Genomic DNA, 19,739 nt, shown 5'->3' on the forward strand with positions numbered 1-19,739 from the left:
CACAACAATGGGAGAGCAGGTTTGAAGAGAACACACTCCTGATGCTAAAGTAGCAATGAGGCAATACAGCTTTGAACAAACTCCCACCCCCAAAATTATGTGCCAACCATCAAGATACTGCATTTGCTAATCCCATGACCCTGGCAGGCTGGCCTTGAGGTCTACTTTAGGTAACTTGAACTAGTCTTATAACTTTAAAAGACCTTTACAATTATTATCCACTCTGCAGCATTCCAATATTTCATCCTGGAGCAGAAACAAGTTTGGCTGATTGTTCAAGGTTCCTAGACAGATGCAGAAGCCTGATGATGACAATAATTGTCCATATTCATTTACCACAATTTCAAAATCCAAAATCTGGGAAAAGCAAGTTTTTCATAGTTAATTTGGCAGCAAAATCTGACCTAAATTGATGCGAATCTTTATCCCACTTAGTATGAAGTTTCAGAAGTATCACCACAAAAGAATTAAAGTGTTTGATTACAGGGTGCTGTCTCAGACACTGCAGATTTCACAATATATAGCAGATGCACTGTATTACCTCCTTAAAATAAGAACAAAAAATCTAAACTCCAACATGCATTTGGCTGCAAGGGTTTCTGATAGGAACTGAAGACCTATAACAGTTACACTTAAATAACACTCATTATATACCAGCTTCTATGCTAAGAACTTTACATGAATTAACTCATTGAATTTTTACAACAGTCCTATGAAACAATACTTCTCACCATCTTACCAATGAGGAAACAAGGCACAGAGAAGTCCAGTCTGCCTAGCTAGTAGGTAGTAGAACTGGAACCTCAATCCAGTCAGACTAGCTCTGGAAACCCTTTCTCTTAATGCTTAGGATAATTCTTTTTTTTAAGTATTCAACAAATTTATATTTTTTAAATTTATCTTTATTGTTGAAAGTATTACAGACGTCCTCCTTTTTTCCCCCACTGACACCCTCCTTCTTGCTCCCATCCACCCCTGCCTTCACCACACTGTTGTCTGTGTCCATTGGTTAAGCGTATCTGAATATAAATTCTTTGGTCCCTCTCCTCCCCCCCTGCCAACCTCCCTTCCCTCTGAGGTTTGTCAGTCTATTCTCTACTTCCATGTCTCTGGATCTATTTTGTTCATTAGATTGCACATATAAGTGAGATTATGTGATACTTGTCTTTCTCTGACTGGCTTATTTCACTTAGCATAATACTCTCCGGGTCCCTCCATACTGTCTCAAAGGATGAGAGAGATTTCTTTCTTACAGCTGCATAATATTCCATTGTGTATATGTACCACAACTTTTTTTTTTTTTTAATGCTCACCCGAGGATATTTTTTCCATTTTTTGTACAGATAGAGTGGGAGGGTGAGAGAGGAAGGGAGAGAGAGTGAGAAACATCGACGTGAAGGGACACATTGAGTGGCTGCTACCCACACGACCAACCAGGGCTGGGGACAAACTGCAACCGAAGTATGTGCCCTTAGCAGGAACCGAACCCGGGTCTCTCCGGACCGCAGGCTGACGCTCTAACCGCTGAGCCAAACTGGCCAGGGCTGTACCACAACTTTTTTATCCAGTCATTTACTGATGGACACTTTGGCTGTTTCCAGATCTTAGCTATTTTAAGTAATGCTGCTATGAATCCAGGGGTGCATATACTCTTTCTGCTTGGTGTTTCAGGCGTCTTAGGATATATTCCTAGAAGTGGGGTCACTGGGTCAAATGACAGTTCCATTTTTAATTTTTTGAGGAAACTCCATATTGTTTCCATAGTAGCTGCACCAGTCTGCATTGTACTGATGTACTAGTGTACTAGAGTCCCCTTTTCTCCACATCCTTGACAGCACTTGTTGATTTGCGGATGGCAGCTATTTTGACAGGTGTGAGGTGATACCTCTTAGTCATTTAAATTTGGATCGCTCTGATGATTAGTGATGTTGAGCATTTTTTTCATATGCCTCTTGGCCATTTGTATGTCCTCTTTGGAGAAATGTCTATTCAGGTCCTCTACTCATTTTTTAAATTGAATTGTGTGTCTTCCTTTTGTTGAGTTGTAGTATACTTTATATAAATTGGAAATTAACCCTTTGTCTGATATATCTTTGGCAAATATGTTCTCCCATACAGTGGGTTCTCTTTTCATTTTGATGCTGGTTTCTTTTGCTGTGCAGAAGCTTTTTAGTAGTCCCATTTACTAATTTTCTTCCTTTGTTTCTCTTGCCCTGGCCAATGTATCAGTGAAAATTGTGCTTTGTGTGATGTCTGAGATTTTGCTGCCTACATTTTTTTCTAGGAACTTTATGGTTTCACAACTTATATTTAAGTCTTTTATGCATTTTGAGTTTATTCTTGTATATGGTATAAGTTGGTGGTCTAGATTCATTTCTGTGTATGTACCTGACCAATTTTCCCAACACTAATTGAAGAGACTATCTTTATTCCATTGTATGCTTTTGCCTCCTTTGTCAAATATTAATTGAGCATAATGTCTTAGGTCCATTTCTGGGTTCTCTGTTCCATTCCATTGATCTATATGCCTGTTCTTGTGCCAGTATCAGGCTGTTATGATTACAATGGCTTTGTACTATGACCTGATATCTGGTATTGTGATCCCTACTACTTTGTTCTTCTTTTTCAAGATTGCTCTGGCTATTTGGGGTCTTTCTGGTTCCATATAAACTTCTGAAGTTTTTGTTCTAGATCTGTGAAATATGCATTTGATATTTTAACAGGGACTGCATTGAATCTATAGAGTTCTTTGGGTAGTATGGCCATTTTAATGATGTTGATTCTTCCAATCCATTAACATGGTATATGTTTCCACTTTTTTATATCTTCCTCTATTTCCTTTTTGTTGTTGTTACTCATCCTCACCCAAGGATATTTCTCCATTGATTATCTAGATAGAGTGGAAGGGTGGAAGAGGGAGAGTGGGAGAGAGAGAGAGAAAGAGAGAAACATTGATGTGAGAGAGACACATCAATTGATTGCCTCTCGCACAACCCTGAATGGGGCTAGGGATTGAACCTGCAACCCAGGCATGTACCCTTGACTGAAAATCGAACCTGTGACCCTTTGGTCCGCAGGCCAGTGTTCTAACTGCTGAGCTGAACCTGTCAGGGCTCTATTTCATTTCTTTCCCTTTTTTTTTTTTTTTCAGTGTCCTGTAGTTTTCTGTAATTTTACCTCCTTTGTTAAGTTTATTCCTAGGTATCTTAAGTTTTTGTTGCAATGAGATCATTTTAGTTTCTCTTTCTGAGTTTTCATTATTAGTGTATAAAAATACCATCAATTTCTGGATGTTAATTTTGTTTGTATCCTGATACTTTGCCAAATTCATATATTAAATCTAGCAGTTTTTTGGTGGTCTTTATGGTTTTCTATGTATAATATCATGTCATCTGCAAATAATGAGTTTCACTTCCTCCTTTCCAATTTGGATGCTTTTTATTTTTTCTTCTTGTCTGATTGCTGTGGCTAAGACTTCTAGTACTATTTTGAACAAGAGTGGTGAAAGTGGACATCCTTGTCTTGTTCCTGTTCTTAAGGGAAATACTTTTAATTTTTGCCCATTGAGTATGATGTTAGCTGTAGGTTTGTCATATACAGTATGGCCTTTATTATGTTGAAGTATGATCCCTCTATTTTCACTTTGCTGTGAGTTCTTATCAAAAATGGGTACTGGATTTTGTCAAATGCTTTTTCAGCATCTATTGATATGATCATAATTTTTATCTTTTCTTTTGTTTATGTGGTGTATCACAGTTATTGATTTGCAATACTGTACCAGCCTTTCATCCCTGGGAAAACTAGTTCATGGTGAATAATGTTTTAATGTATTGCTGGATCTGATTTGTTAATATTTTGTTGAGGATTTTGGCATCTATATTCATCAGGAATATTGGGCTGTATTTTTCTTTTTAGTGTCTTTATATGGTTTTGAAATTAAGATTATGCTGGCCTCATAAAAAGAGCTTAGAAGTCTTCCTTCCTCTTGAATTTTTTTGGAAAAGTTTGAGAACAGGTATTAGTTCTTTGAATGTTTGGTAGAACTTGCCTGTGAAGCATCCAAATTAGGGCTTTTGTTTACTGGGAATTTATTGATTGCTACTTCATTTCCTTAATTGCTCTGGTTTTCCGACTCTTTCTGGTTGAGTTCTGGAAGCCTGTATAATTCTAGAAATTTGTCCATTTCACTTAGGTTATCCTATTTGTTGACATATAATTGTTCATAGTATTTTCTCACAATTCTTTGTATTTCAGTGTTGCCGGTCGTTACTTCACCTCTTTCATTTCTGATTTTATTTCAGTTCCCTCTCTTTATTTTTTGATGAGTCTGACTAGGGGTTCACCAATCTTGTTTATTTTTTTTTTTAAATCAGCTCCTGGTTTCACTGATATACACTGTTAGTCTCTATGTGTTTTATTTCCACTCTGATCTTTATATTTCCTTCCTTCTACTTACTCTGGATGTTTTGTTCTTTTTCTAATTCTTCTAGTTACAGGGTTAGATAGTTAATTACAAATTTTTCTTATTTCTTGAGTTGGACTGTAACACTATGAACTTCCCTCTCAGGATTACTTTTGTTGTGTCCCATAGATTTTTGTGTTGTTGTGTGTTCATTTTCATGTTTCCAGGAAGTTTTTGATTTCTTCCTCAATCTAGTTGTAACCCATTCATTGTTTAATAACATGCTTTTTAGCCTCCGTGTGTTTTAATATTTTTGAGTGTTTTTACTGTAACTGATTTCTAGTTCCATATCATTGTGGTACAAAAGATGCTTCATATAATTTCAATCTTCTTGAAGTTGTAAAGACTTTGTGTCCTAACATACTGTCTATCTTTGTACTATGATAATTCTTTTAACACCAAATGCATTCTGTGTTGTTTTTTGTTGTTGCTGTTTTGTTAATTATCACTGGAGGATTTTTTCCATTTATTATTTTTTTTGAGAGTTGAAGGAATGGAGCTCCGGAGAGGGGGAAGAGAGAGAAAAACATCAAAGTGAGAGACACACACTGACTGGTTGCCTCTCACACATGCCCAGACCAGGGAGCAAACCTGCAACCCAGGCACATGCTCTTGACCAGGAATCAAACCCGTGACCCTTAAGTCTGTGGGCTGACACTCTAACCACTGAGCAAAACCAGCCTGGGCGTCCTGTGGTCATTTTTATTTTATTATTATTACTTTTTAAAAATATGTTTTTATTGAGTTTTTAGAGAAAAAGGAAGGGAGAAAGAGAAATAGCAACATGAGAAACATCGATTGGCTGCCTCCTGTATGCCTCATACTGGTGATAAAGCACACAACTTGGGCATGTACCCTGACTGGGAATCGACCTGGGACCTCTCAGTCCATGGCATGACATTCAATCCACTGAGCCACACTGTTTAGACCTTGTGGTCATTTGTAAAAGGTGGAGCTCTTGATGCAGTTTCCTGAATTTGCTCCATATATAGCATAGATTATGTTCAATAATTAATGATATAATGTGAAACTGTATTCACATATGTACATATTCTGCAATGAACCAGCCAGTAGCTGAATTTGTTTATCATAGCTGAGCTTGTGGGCAAGCCCATACATTACAGCATCTCATAGGTGGCACCTTAAAGGTTATGCATTTCCTCATTAGATGTTAATTCCTTATATAAAATTGTTCTATTCTAAACTTTAAGATCTCTGCAACCCTACAGGCAGCTTACTTGATCTCTGCTAAAAAGTCTTCTTTGTACTAATTCTAACTATGCTTCACTGAACCATTGATTCTAAAGGACACAGAATAAGTCTAATTCCATTTCCATATCTGAGGTCCTTTGAAATAACTGTAGATAACTATTTCTCCAATTATTATTTTTCTATAAGTGGCTCAAAAAAAATATGGGTAATGTTTTTAAAATATCCAGCAAAAGTTGGCATTATGAGTTAAACAATAAGAGAGAATAACCTTGCCTTGGCAGGTTTGGCTCAGCGGTTAGAGCGTCGGCCCAAGGACCAGAGAGTCCCAGGTTTGGTTCCTACTAAGGGCATGGCCCCAGTTGGTCATGTGGGTGGCAACCACTTGATGTCTCTCTCTCACATTGATGTTTCTCTCTCTTTCTTGCTCCCTCCCGCTTTATCTGGAGATAAATGCAAAAATATCCTCAGGTGAGGATAAAAAAAAAAAGAAAGAATAACCTTTAAAAAATTTTTTATTTCTAGGTTTCCATAAGAATTATGGCAGCTGATTACATCCAAATCACTCAACATTTCCTCCAGAGACCTTAAAGATAAACAACAAAAGCAAATTAACCCATAAAACAAACTAAAAAATAACTAAGAAAGAGAGAATACTACAATGTTCGATTTACATTCAAATAGAGAAACAGACATTAGAAACCAGCAAAACTAATCTAGAGCCCATATGGGAATGCAAAGATCAGTGGAGACTAAGTGAAAAGGAAGAGAGAGAAAAGGGGTCCTCATGATAGTAAAACACGGATAAAATCACCCCTAAAAGGGAGAGTCCCACATGGAGTAGGGGAATATCAAGAACAGCTTGGAGACCTTGTGAACCAAAGCAGTAACTACTGGGGAACAAAGGGATCCTGAAAGTTTCTGGAATAGAGGTGATACTCTTGGGAAGGGTCATGGAGTAGTTGGAAGGCTAAAATACTGGCCATGATCCATGGCATAGTTCAAAGAGGCATTAAACTCTGGATAGTAGCCAAGACAAAAAAGAAACACTTGAAGAATTTTATCTTGAAAACACAGTCATATAAATATTTAACATAAGCCTACCATAGTGCAATGGTCTGAAAAGAAGCCCTAGAGAAAAGTTCATTACATCAAAGCACTCAAAGTGCTTCTAAGGCAAAACTCCTTTCAATACGTATTATACTTTTGACAGATGGTTTAAAGGAGAAACAATGAAAAACTGACTATGAATAGGAGTAGCAAAATAAAGTTCAAATCTATCTCCTAGCTGTAAAAGTTCTCTTCTTTCCCATCAAACAAAATCCGATCTGAAAATTATTCTCTAAATAAACTATTTCCTTTGGAAGATGTCACTGCAATTCAAAAAAGGGTTTTACTCATAATAAATGTATTGGTTTTCCTGGAATTGGTATGCCTTTCCAACCTTTACCATCTATCCCTATGTGGTGTCTCACTATACAACTCACCCTCAGGGCTCACAGCGTGGGCTGTGAACTTGTACCTGTCATATGCTGTTAATAGTCAGGGAAGAGATGAGCAAAGAAAGAATAAGTGTTCAGAAACTTCAATAGCCATTTGACACAACAGTAATCTGACAAATTGATTTCATGTTTGTTGAATCTAAAAATAAAATATATGAGTTCATATATTTTTTAAATTAAGGATTATTGTGGTATAATTTACATACAGTAAAATTCAACTGCCTTGGCCGGTTTGGCTCAGCGGTTAGAATGTTGGCCAGCAGTCCAGAGAGACCTGGGTTTGGTTCCCACTAAGAGTGTGTACTTCGGTTGTAGTTTGTCCCCGGTCCCAGTTGGGGTCCAGTGGGTGGCAGCCAGTCGATGTGTCTTTCTCACATCGATGTCTCTCTCTCTCTCTTTCTTTCTCCTTCTCTCCCTCTCGCTCTATCTGAAGATGAATGCAAAAATGTCCTTGGGTAAAAATAAAATAAAACTCAACATTTTTTGTGTGTGTTTGTTTTTGCATTTATCATCAGATAGAGCGGGAGGGATTTGAACTTTATTTTGCTACTCCTATTTATAGTCAGTTTTTTCTTCAAAAAAAGCTTGTTGGGATTTTAGTTGAAATTGCATGGATTCTACAGATTACTTTGGGGAGAATGTATATCTTAACAATTTTAAGTCTTCTGATCATTGAAACTCAGTCTATCTCTCCATTTATTAGGTCCTCTTTACTTTGTCATCAATGGTCTACAGTTTTTACTGTAAAAATCTATAATGTATTTTGGTAGATTTATCCCCTAAACATTTCATGTTTTTGCCTGGTATTACATAAAGTAGTGTATTTTCCTTCAGTTTACAATTGTTCATTGCTAGCATATAGAAATACAATAAATTTTTATAAATTGACCTTGAATCCTAGTGTCTTTTTTATTCTTCCTCATTTTCTACGTAGATGATCATGTCATATAAAATATAAACTATTTTAACTTCTTTCCAATTTGATGTATTTTCTCCCTCCCTCCTTTTTCTCCTTTTTTTATGCCTTACTAACTGATTAGGACTTGCATTACAATACTGACCAGAAGGAGAAAGACTGGACATCCTTGACTTTCCAATCTTTAGTGGAAAACATTCAATCTTTCACCATTAAGTATGAAATATTTCTTATAAGCATTTAAACAGATAGAGGATTTCTCTTCTGGTTTGCAGAGAATTTTTTTTATCAATGAGTGGGTATTTAATTTTTTCCAATTAAGTACAATTCTGTCAAACTGCACTTTTTCGGCATTTATTGGGGTGATAGGTTTTTCTTTCTTATTCTTTCCTATTGTGAATTACAATGATTGATTTCAATGTCACAGCAATTTTGCATTCCTGACATAAGTCCCCCTTAGTTATAATGTATAATTCATCCTTTTTATATAATGCTGGATTTTGTTTACTAAAGGACAGATAATTTTTGCATCTATACTCATCGGGAATATTGGTCTATAGTTTTATTTTCCTATAATGTCTCGGTCAGGTGTTTTGGTTTCCGTGAAATACTTTTCCCCATTCTTTTACTTTTTTTTTTATCCTCACCCAAGGACATTTTTCCATTTTTTGTACAAATAGAGTGGGAGGGAGAAAGAGGAAGAGAGAGAGAGAGAGAGAGAGAGAGAGAGAAACATCGATGTGAAAGAGACACATCGAGTGGCTGCCATCCACATGACCAACCCGGACCAGGGAAAAACTGCACCTGAGGTACATGCCCTTAGCGGGAACCGAACCCGGGTCTCTCCAGACCACAGGCCGACGCTCTAACCGCTGAGCCAAACTGGCCAGGGCCCCATTCTTTTACTTTTAACTTACCTATGTGTTAGAATTTAAAGTCAATTTCTTGAGCGCAGAATTTAGTTTGGTCTTGCTTTTTATCCAATCTGATAATCTCTGCCTTTTGTTTAAATGATTTACTATTAATATAGTTACTGATATAGCTGAATTTGAACCTATCCTTTTGCTACCTGTGTTCTATTTGTCCAATCTATTCATTGTTCTCTTTGTCTGTTTTTCCTGCCTTCTTTTGGTTTACTTGTTATGACTCCATTTTATCTCTACAACTGGCTTATTGGTTATGCTTCTTTTATTTTATAGTGGTGGTTCTAGAGTTTACATCTACCTTCAAATAATTTTAAACCACTTCGTATATAGTATAAGGCTATGATTACTGATCTGGGCATTGGCACTGTTATCATCTTTACTTTCAGTGCACCAGACTGCAAATTCTTTCAGGTTGAGCTGTCATTACCTTGTGCTTAGTATGGAATTGTAGTGAAGTGCTGCAAGATTATTCTCAGTGTTTCTGCTCACCTTCAGCTTTCAGCAGACACTGCATACCAGCACCAAAGAGGCGTCTCTTTCCACACTCATGTACTTTCTCCAGCAGTAGACTGTTCCTTGCTACTCAGGGTTAGGCTTATTTTGGGGCCAGAGTATTCCTGGTCTCCTGGTCTTAGGCAAGGTCTGTGTGCCTGTTCTTTTTTTACATACATACATACATACATACGTGTGTGTGTGTGTGTGTGTGTGTGTGTATGTGTATACAATTTTTTTTTTTTCCCCGGTACATGCCCCTAGCGGGAACCAAACCTGGAACTTTCTGGTCTGCAGGCCGACACTCCAACTGCTGAGCCAAACCGGCCAGGACTGTGTGCCTGTTCTTAAAAGGAATAGGCTGGAGAGTTTTAAGCCTTTCCGTCCCTACTGTGGCAGCTGAACCCCGCCATGCATTTGCAGTCGTTCTTGGGCAGGAGGGGTCTTTTGTCCCTTTCCCAATGGTACAGGCCTCTGCTTTGTATTATTAAGAAATTAGGAACCAAGAGCGTTTTCTGCCCTTCCCTCAAGGGAAGATGGCTTTTGCTTCTAACTTTCCCCCAGAAGCTCTGGGGAAGCAGCAGGGTTTCATGCTTATTCCCCTGAGGAGGGGCCAGGGGAGAGCTCTGTGTCTCTGGTCTTCTGCCCTGCCCAATTTTTCTTGTGAGCATCTGGTGGAAACCTGTGGAGAAGGGCTTGAAAATGAGAAATACCTCTGAGTTTGGAGCTCCCAGTTATTCTAAACTGATATGCTAGCCTATACTTGTAGGAATTTAAAGTACATTTTAGTTATTTATCCTTATTTGCTTCTATGGAAGCCACCTCTTCCTCTCATAAGCTGTCAAAGGTGACAGTCTGTGTGCCTCATCTCTCCTTGGAGGGGCCTGTCACACTTTGGAATTATGTTCCCTTAATCTCCTTATAAACTCAGCTCTCTAATAAGTTAAAGACAAGCTATGACTTTTGTGGGCTAGCTGGATCTGTCTTGTTAGAATGGGTTAACATGTTCTGCCTGGCCAGTGTGGCTCTGTGGTTGAGTGTCTACCTATGCACCAAGAGGTCGCCAGTTCAATTCCCAGTCAGGGCACATGGCCAGGTCGTGGGCCCGATCCCCAGTGGGGGTCACGCAGGAGGTGGCCAATCGATGTTCCCTCTCATGGATATTTCTATCTCTCTCTCCCTTCGTCTCTCTCTAGAATCAATAAAATAAAAAAATTAAAAATAAAAAACATGTTCTTACTGCTTTCTCCACCCTAAGTAGATGGAGAATTTAGGCTTATATTTTATACGTCTTTGCTTTTTTATTTCATTTTAAAAATAATTTACTGTATTTTATAAAAATATTAGTGTGATGAACTGAAAAAAACATTAGAACTAGTCCTTCACTATAAACAGTGTGAAAATCATTGTTCCAGTGCATAAAGTAGTTCTCGTTATGACAAGACTGTTCCATAAGTGGGTGTCATCAGTGAACTGTTTATCTACAAGAACATTTCTTTTGGAATTTATGACATACTTACAATAGCACAGAGGAGTCATACTAATTCCCACTTGTAGAAGGTAAAGGCAGTAGGAGTGGTTAATAAAATATTTTTAATTAAAAAGATTTATTCTGCAGCCTATCATATAGCACTGCCAATGTTCCCTCTTCCTATAATACACTCATAGCATTTGTCCCCATTTTCCCTGATGCCAGTGTTATTTAGGAATCTTTCATAATGTCCCAGATAGATTTTATCTGGGAAAAGTATATCAAAATAAACCACAGATTTTACCAACTAGCAAAGGTACTAATTTAATGAAGACATAATGAGAACAGAAAATAGCCTTGAAGATACTAGTAAACTATTATCGCTGATTTCCCCTGGTAAGTAGTTTTAAAGCATTAATTATTCCAAGATATGTTCTCTCATAACACTTTTATTATGGACTTATCACTTTTATGGTTTTGTGTCTCTCTTTCCCAACAAAACAGTAAACACTTCAAGGACAGTGTTGTATTCATCTTTGTACTTCTCAGTGTCTAGCACATTTCCTGGCATATAGCAGGCTCTTGATGAATACATATTGAGTGAATATATATTGAAGAAAATGATTAGATCTGATAATAGTTCTGCCTAGTTTTTCTTGTATCTTTTTCCTCTGGGCTATAGCCTGCCTTTACCTCGCTTCCCTCTTTCTTTTTCTGTGAGTGTATATAAATAGATCTCATATAATCTATAACACACCAGTGTCTGCCTGGCTCCCACATAACCACTGCTGATTGAAGACTGCTGGCAGCCCCATCTGCCTGATCCAGCTGGCCTCACACCTATAATAGTAGCATTAGGGCTAAGACAGTCCTGCCTCTGTTCTTTGCTTGGATGACCTGGCAGCCTGCTTGGGGTTCAGCCTTTGCAGCCAAATAAGTTTACCATAACCACCTCAGGGCCTGGAATTCTACTTGAGCCTGCCTATTTTTCTCTCTCACTGGTCATGTGTAGCGAAGGATTCACATACCTCAACCCCTGAGCCTCCTTGAGTCACAACAGGCACTTCATCTTATGCTAATATATGCTATTATTTAGTTTTCCACATGCTGTGATCAACTTTCCATTAAGATATGTTAGGGGGGAAAAGACATACAAGGAGAACATCACTGAAAGCAGACATTATGTTTTGTCTTTTTGAATCTTTCAAAATTCCTAACATAATACACCCAGAGTAGACGCACAATTAATTGAATGAGAAAACAGGTTGAAGCCTGCATTGAAAACTCTTCATAAATCCTCTCCATGAAATAAATCAACTTACATTTACACTTTAGTTTTCCCTTTCTTTTTTCCAGCAACTCATGTTTACTTCCCTAGCTCACCTCCATGGGAAACTTAATATGTGTCTTGAGGGGTGATAACTGACAGTCCCTCAGAAGACCAAACATACCTTACAGTTCAATACGATTCACATTTTTCTATAATCATATATAAACTAATCTCACGCTTCGAATAGATTTTAAAGCAAAGAAACTCTTACCCAGCCTTAGCAACACTTATGGTCTGTTGCTCCATTGCTTCATGGATACTGGTTCTATCATGCTCTTTGAGGCTATTAAACTCATCGATACAGCAAAGACCGGCATCTGCAAGCACTAATGCCCCAGCCTCCAAATTCCATTCTCCTGAGTCTTTTACAGCAGTTACCGTCAGACCTAAGGAACAAACATGTTTTGTCAGACTTAATTTTTAAAACTATATCGTATACCTATGAAGGGAAATAAATACTTCCATTTTAAAGGGCAGGAAAGGGCATAGAGTCAAGGCTTTTATTTGTACTCTACCAAGAATGGATGTCATGAGGACAACTATTTCAGGTTGTTACTAGGTCTCAGAATATCCTGTTCTGAAAATCTAATAGACATTATTGAGTATTTTGTGGCAACCAGAAGTCTTGAATTTCTCTCTCTTTGGTAGGTACCCTCACTGAGTGGTCTAAACTTTTGGAAGGAGCAAAAAGATCTCCAGAGATCTTACAATAAGAGATTTTGTATTATGTATCATTTATAGAGAAGGGTCCAAAGACAGAGAACAGTGGACATTACAGTCCAGTGATGAATATGAATATGAAATGTTTGCTCCCACTCACAGAAGAGTCCCTCCATATGTCCTATCTGATTCTAACTCATCCTTTATACCAGTCAATAAAGCAGAGTGGTCAAAAGCAAAGCCTTGGAATCACCTAAACTTGGATTTGAATCCTGGATTTGTCATTCTGGCTACCATATAGTAGGTGAGTCTCAAAATATATCGAGACCTAAGTTTATCCACCTATAAAAGATGATAACAATGGAAATATTTTATAGATTCTAGAGTATTCAAATAGAATATAAATCAAGCTCTTTAAAAGGTACATGATACATAACGAGTATTTATAATAACTATTGTTGATAAAAAAATTGATAAATCTCTGGCTAAACTGATTAAGGGAAAAAAAGACAAAAGTTACAAATATCAGGAATGAAAAACGAGACACTACTATAGATCCTATAGACACTGAACTAATAATACAAAAATAAAATTAACTCTATGTCCTAAAATTGTCAAAATCTTTGAAATATATAAACTGTCAAAGTTTATCTTAAAGAAAAATAACTGACATAATCTTATATCTACTTTGAAAATTGACTATGTAGTTAAAAACCTTGCAACACAGAAACCCACAGGCTGACATTTACAGAAGAAATAATACAAATTCTATAAGAAATTTTCAGAAATGTAGACAAATAAGAAACACTTCCTAACACATTTAATGAAGACTGCACTCAAAACACATAAAAATATAGTAAAAGAAAACTACAGACTAGTATCCCTCATAAACATAGATGCTGAAATCCTCAAAAAAAAAAAAAAAAAAAAAAGCAAATCAAACAATACATAAAATGATAACAGATCATAACTAAGTTAGGTTTATTTTAGGAATGCAAGGCTAATTCAACATTCAAAAATTAATCAATACAATTCACCATATCAACAAACAAAGAAAAAGCTTATGGCTACCTTAATAGACACAAAAATAACACCTGACAAAACTCAACAATCATCATGATAAAAAATTTTTTAAAAACTCAGATAACTAGGAACAGGGGACACTTCTTCAATTTGATAAAGGATATTTAGAAAAATCCTTCAGCTAACACTTAATGATAAAATACTGAATGCTTAAAACCCCATTCCCCTTCTACACCCAAGATCAGAACAAGGCAAGGAGATTTGCTGTCAACACTCTTTCCTTTGAAAAGAAAAAAACTAAAAAAAATTTAATATATTTACAGACAATATGATTACATAGAAAATCCTAAAAATTACAAAAAAACTGCTAGAATAAGTGAGTATAGCAAGGTTGCAGTTTGCAAGTCAACACACAAAAATTAATCATACTTTTATATATTAGAAAAAATTAGAAATTGTAATTTCAAAATAATACATTTGCCCTGGTTGGTTTGGCTTGGCAGTTATTAGAGCGCTGGCCCGTGGACCAATATGTCGCGGGTTGGATTATGGTCAAGGGCACACACCTCGATTGTGGTTCATCCCCGGCCCTGGTCAGGGTCATGCAGGAGGCAACCAGTCAATAAGTCTCTCTCACATCGATGTTTTTTTTTTCCTCTTTCTCTCCCCTTCCCTTCGACTCTATCTGATGATAAACAGAAAAATATCCTCGGGTGAGTATTAAAAATGATAAATAAATAAATAAAATACATTTATGATAGCACCCAAAAATATGAACTACCTGGGTCTAAATCTTTAAAATGATGTGTAAGATCTATATGCAAAAGCTACAAAACATTGATAAAGGAAATCAAAGATGACCTAATCAAATTGAGAGATATCTCATGTTTATTGAATGAAATCCATCAGAAAAATGAGGTCACAGGGCAAACCCCTGTCCCCCAGATTAGAAAGACATAGAGAAAGATAATCATAACTTAAAAGAGCAGAAACCTCCATGGGAACCTGTACTGGAATAGGAAAACCTGAACCACAATTCTCAAATTGCTGGAGGCTCAGTGTGGACAATTCTGAGAATTAAAAATTCCAGAAGAACCCAGTCACCGGGGGGGGCGGGACACACGGACGTCCCACATTTTTGTGAGTTTTAGTTGCAGAAGCTCTACCAGGTTCTCACATTAAATATTGGCAATCTTTCTCTGATATTGTAAGCAGAGAGATGGAAAGTCTAAGAAATAATTCTTAAAAAATTTTAGAGATCAAAAACATTGCAAAAGAAATGAAGAATGCCTTTGATGGATTCATTAGTTGAATGGACATGGCTGAAGGAAAAATCTCTGAGAGTAAGGACAGTCAATAGAAACTTCTAAAAATGAAAAGCATAGTGAAAAAAGATGGAAAATAACAGAACAAAATATCTAAGAACTATGAAAACAACTACAAAAGGTATAACATACACATAATGGGAATACCAGAAGGAAAACAAGGAACAGAAGCAATGTTTGAAGCAATAATGACTAAGAAATTCTCCAAATTAAGGTCAGACAACAAACCACAAAATTACACCTAGGCATATCACATTTAAACTTCAGAAAAATCAAAGATGAAGAAAAAAATCTTGAAAGAAGCCAGAGGGGAAAAAACTTACCGACAGAGGAGCACAATATCCAACTTCCCCTCAGAATATTTTAAAATAATCTTCAAAATACATTAATGCAATAGTATTCACAAGTGAAGATACAATCACTTGGTTCTGGCACTGGTTAGATAACATCAGAGCAGGACTCAGCAAATCACGATGTATGGGCAAAATCTGTTTTCGTAAAAATAGTTTTTCGGATACCTGTTTTCGTAAAAATAGTTTTTTTGGAACATAGTCATGCTTATAATTTATATTATCTATGGCAGTCTCACATTACAATGGCAGAGTTTAGTAGTTGTGACAAACATTGAATGGTTCTCAAAATCTAAAATATTTGTATCTGGCCCTTTATAAGCAGGTTGTTGACTCCTGTTTTAGAGTTGTTTATTTTTTATCCTCACCCGAAGACACTTTCTCCATTTTTCGTTCAGATAGAGTGGAAGGGAGAGCAAGGAAGAGAGAGAGAGAGAGAGAGAGAGAGAGAGAAAAACATTGATGTGAAAGGGACACATCGAGCGGTTGCCACCTGCATGACCCAATCAGGGCCGGGGACAAACTGCAACTGAGGTATGTGTCCTTAGCAGGAACCTAACTCAGGTCTCTCTGGACCACAGGCCGATGCTCTAACCGTTGAGCCAAATCGGCTAGGGCCTGTTTTAGAGTATTCATGTATAGTTTAAGACATCAAATTTGAAAAAGAAATACTAATTTTAAAAAAAGGGGTAAAAAGATTATAAAGGACAAGTTAATAATGCCTTAAATTTAAGGAACAGTTTATAGCATGGGGTAAAATTCGACTGAAACAAAGATTTAGAGAGAAGAAAATAATGTTTATATATTTAGAGAACTATCCCATGGAAGAAGAATTAAACTAATTTGGGAGCAACTTCTAAAGAAATAACCTAGAACAACATGTAGAGTTTTGTTTTGTTTTTAATTTAATTAGGAAGTCTGTGTTTCTTTTTTTTAAACCTCAACCAAGGATATTTTTCCATTTTTCTTCAGAGAGAGTGGGAGGGAGGGAGAGGGAATGAGTGTGAGACAGAGAAACATTGACATGAGAGGGACACATCAATGTGATAGAGCCACATCGACTGGCTGCCTCCCGTAGGACCCCCACCAGGGCTGGGGACATACGGCAACATGAGGTACGTGCCATTGGAATAGAACCTGAGACTCATTGGTTCACAGGCCGACGCTCTAACTGCTAAGCCAAACAGGCCAGAGCCAACATGTAGAGTTTCTTTCTTTCTTTCTTTTTTTTTTTTTTTTTTGAGTTTATCTTCGGACAGAGGGGGTGGGAGAGAGGGAGGGAGAGGGACAGAGAAACATCGATGTGAGAGAGACACATCAAGTGGTCGCCACCCCCATGACCCCAACCGGGGCTTGGGACAAACTTCAACAGAGGTACATGCCTTTAGCGGGAACTGAACCCAGGACTCTCTGGTCAGGGGGCTGACACTCCAACTGCTGAGGCACACCAGCCAGGGCAACATGTAGAGTTTTATAGGGAACTACTGGATACATTGAGATGTTTGAAAGTCAGTGGGCTACATTACAAAGGAGCAAACTTTTCCTCACACTAAGTATTTAAGTAGTATAAAATGTTCATTTCTCAAGAGGTAGTATAAAAATATATTCATGCAATGAACAGGTAGCTGCACAAAAGAAAAATTAGAAAACACTGAGGTGAAAGAAAATGAAGATACAACGTACCACAACTATGAAATGCAGCTAAAGTAGTGCTTAGAGAGTAACATAGCTATAAAATGCCTACATTAAAAAGAAGAAACAGAACTGTGATGGTGGGTGGTTGCCAGTCACTTGGAGTGAGACTGAAAGCCCATGGTGCTAAATGCAGGATGAGGGATTCCAAAATGGCGGCAGAGTGAATGGAAGCTACACAGACCATCTCCCAGGACCAAACTAGAAGTACAACTAAAATAAAGACAAATTGTTGGAGAAAGGCAACAGAAAAGCAGCTTGCGAGGACCATATAACCAGAGACACTGAATCGATCCTGGTAGGACTACAGAGGCGCGAGAGGCAGCCTGGGAGCCCACGGACAGCAGTGGTGTTAGCTGTGAGCAGCGCCCTTGGGGTTAAAATCCCAAGCCCGCTCCACAGCACAGAGGACTGGGACAGAGCACTAAAATAGCCACAGCCGAGTACTCACGTTGGGCTCCAGCAGAGGGAGGGCAGACAGGACTGGAACTGTGTGGGGACACTCAGGATTTGGAGGACACTCAGAGCTTTTGCTGAGTTGCAAGCCACACAGGACGATGACCATCTTACTCCTTCCCAGGGCTCTGGAGAGAGGCAGCGGCCCCTCCCTCAGAGAAACAACTCCACCCAGGTGGGCCATTAAATGTAAATTGAGGCTCATTAACAACAAGCATCTGCCCCACCCTCAGGAAATTCTCTTATGTAGAACACCTGAGGGAGTTTTTCATTCAACTAAGAAACCAAGACTCTTCAAGTAACCGAGACTAATAGTCTCAAGGGAAAAAGCTAGAAGATAACTGAACCATTCCTGGGCTTGCAAATCGACCCAGGAAAGTAAGACTTGACAGTGGTGTTTAACGTGGGTCCTCCCATGCTCATCCAAGCCCAGTAGAGGGAGCCACAAACAGCAGAACACCAACACCCACAGGGAAAATTTGGCAGGCTTCAAAATCCACTGAGATAGCCAAAATGGTGAAACAAATAAACAAATCCCAAATGAAAGAACAAGAGACCTCTATCAAAGATGAGATAAATGAAATGCAGTTAAGCAAGTTATCAGAGGTAAAGTTCAGAGCCACAACAGCATGAGTAAGGACATCAGCACCATGAGTAAAGATATAGAAACGCTTAAAAACAACCAATTAGAAATGAAAAACCACCAAGAAGAAATGAAGAATGACATAGCAGAAATAAAGAACACATTGGAAGGACTAAACAGCAGACTAGAGGAAGCTGAGGATCAGATCAGTGAATTAGACGACAGGGTAGAAAAAAACCCAACCAATTAGAAAACCAAAAGGAAAAAACAAAAAACAGGAAGACAGCTTAAGAGAACTGTGGGACAACTGGAAACGTAATAATATTTGTATCATAGGAGGTCCTGAAGAAGAAGAAAATGAGTAAGGTTTAGAGAATATATCTGAAGAAATAGTGACAGAAAACTTCCCTAATTTGGTGAAGGAAGAAGGCATTCAAGTTCAAGAAGCACAGAGAGCCCCAAGTAAGAAGAACCCAAACAGGCCCACACCAAGACACATAGTAATTAAAATGCCGAAAATTAAAGACAAAGAGAGAATCCTAAAGGCAGCAAGAGATAAGCAACAGGTTACCAAAGGAAGCCCCATAAGGCTCTCAGCTGACTTTTCAACAGAAACACTACAGGCCAAAAGGGAGTGGCATGAAGTAATTAAGGTCATGAAAAACAAGGATCTGAATCCAAGACTACTCTACCCAGCAAGGCTATCATTCAAAATAGAAGGTCAAATAAAGAGCTTCCCAGACAAAAAAAGGTTAAGGGAATACATTAGCACCAAACCACCACTGCAAGAAATGTTAAAAGGACTGCTGTAATTAGTAGAAGAAATAGAAAGAAAAATATAAACACACTAAACAAAAATGGCAATAAATAAGTACATATCAATAATCACATTAAATGTAAATAGATTGAAAGCTCTGATAAAAAGACACAGAGTAGCTGATTGGATAAAAAAGCATGACTCACATATATGATGTTTACAAGACATCCACTGCACAACAAAGAGGTTGAAAGTGAAGACATGGAAAAAAAATCTTCCAAGCAAACGGAAAGGAAAAAAAAACTGGGGTCGCAATACTCATATGTGATAAAGCAGATTTCAAAATGAAGGTCGTAACTAGAGGCAAAGAAGGACATTACATAATATTGAAAGGATCTATCTACCAGGAAGATAGAACTTTGGTAAACATATATGCACCCAATATAGAAGCACCAAAATATATTAAAAATCTTCTAGAGGACTTCAAAGAAAAAATCGACAGGAATACAATCATAGCAGGGGACTTCAACACTCCATTGACATAACTGGATAGATCCTCTCAACAAAAAATTAGCAAGGAAACAG

The 19,739-nt window shown here is 37.7% G+C and overlaps 1 protein-coding gene across 1 annotated transcript in view; it reads right to left on the reverse strand.

Moving 5' to 3' along the window:
- Positions 1–19,739, reverse strand: part of MCM9 (minichromosome maintenance 9 homologous recombination repair factor) — an 88,969-nt gene that overhangs the window by 23,324 nt on the left and 45,906 nt on the right. The window contains exon 8 of the mRNA XM_036247932.1: positions 12,520–12,694. Coding sequence (XP_036103825.1) covers positions 12,520–12,694 — 175 coding nt within the window. The remainder of the gene's footprint in view (positions 1–12,519; positions 12,695–19,739) is intronic.

Source organism: Molossus molossus, unplaced genomic scaffold (assembly GCF_014108415.1).
Source record: "Molossus molossus isolate mMolMol1 unplaced genomic scaffold, mMolMol1.p scaffold_m16_p_8, whole genome shotgun sequence".
Lineage (NCBI taxonomy): Eukaryota > Metazoa > Chordata > Mammalia > Chiroptera > Molossidae > Molossus > Molossus molossus.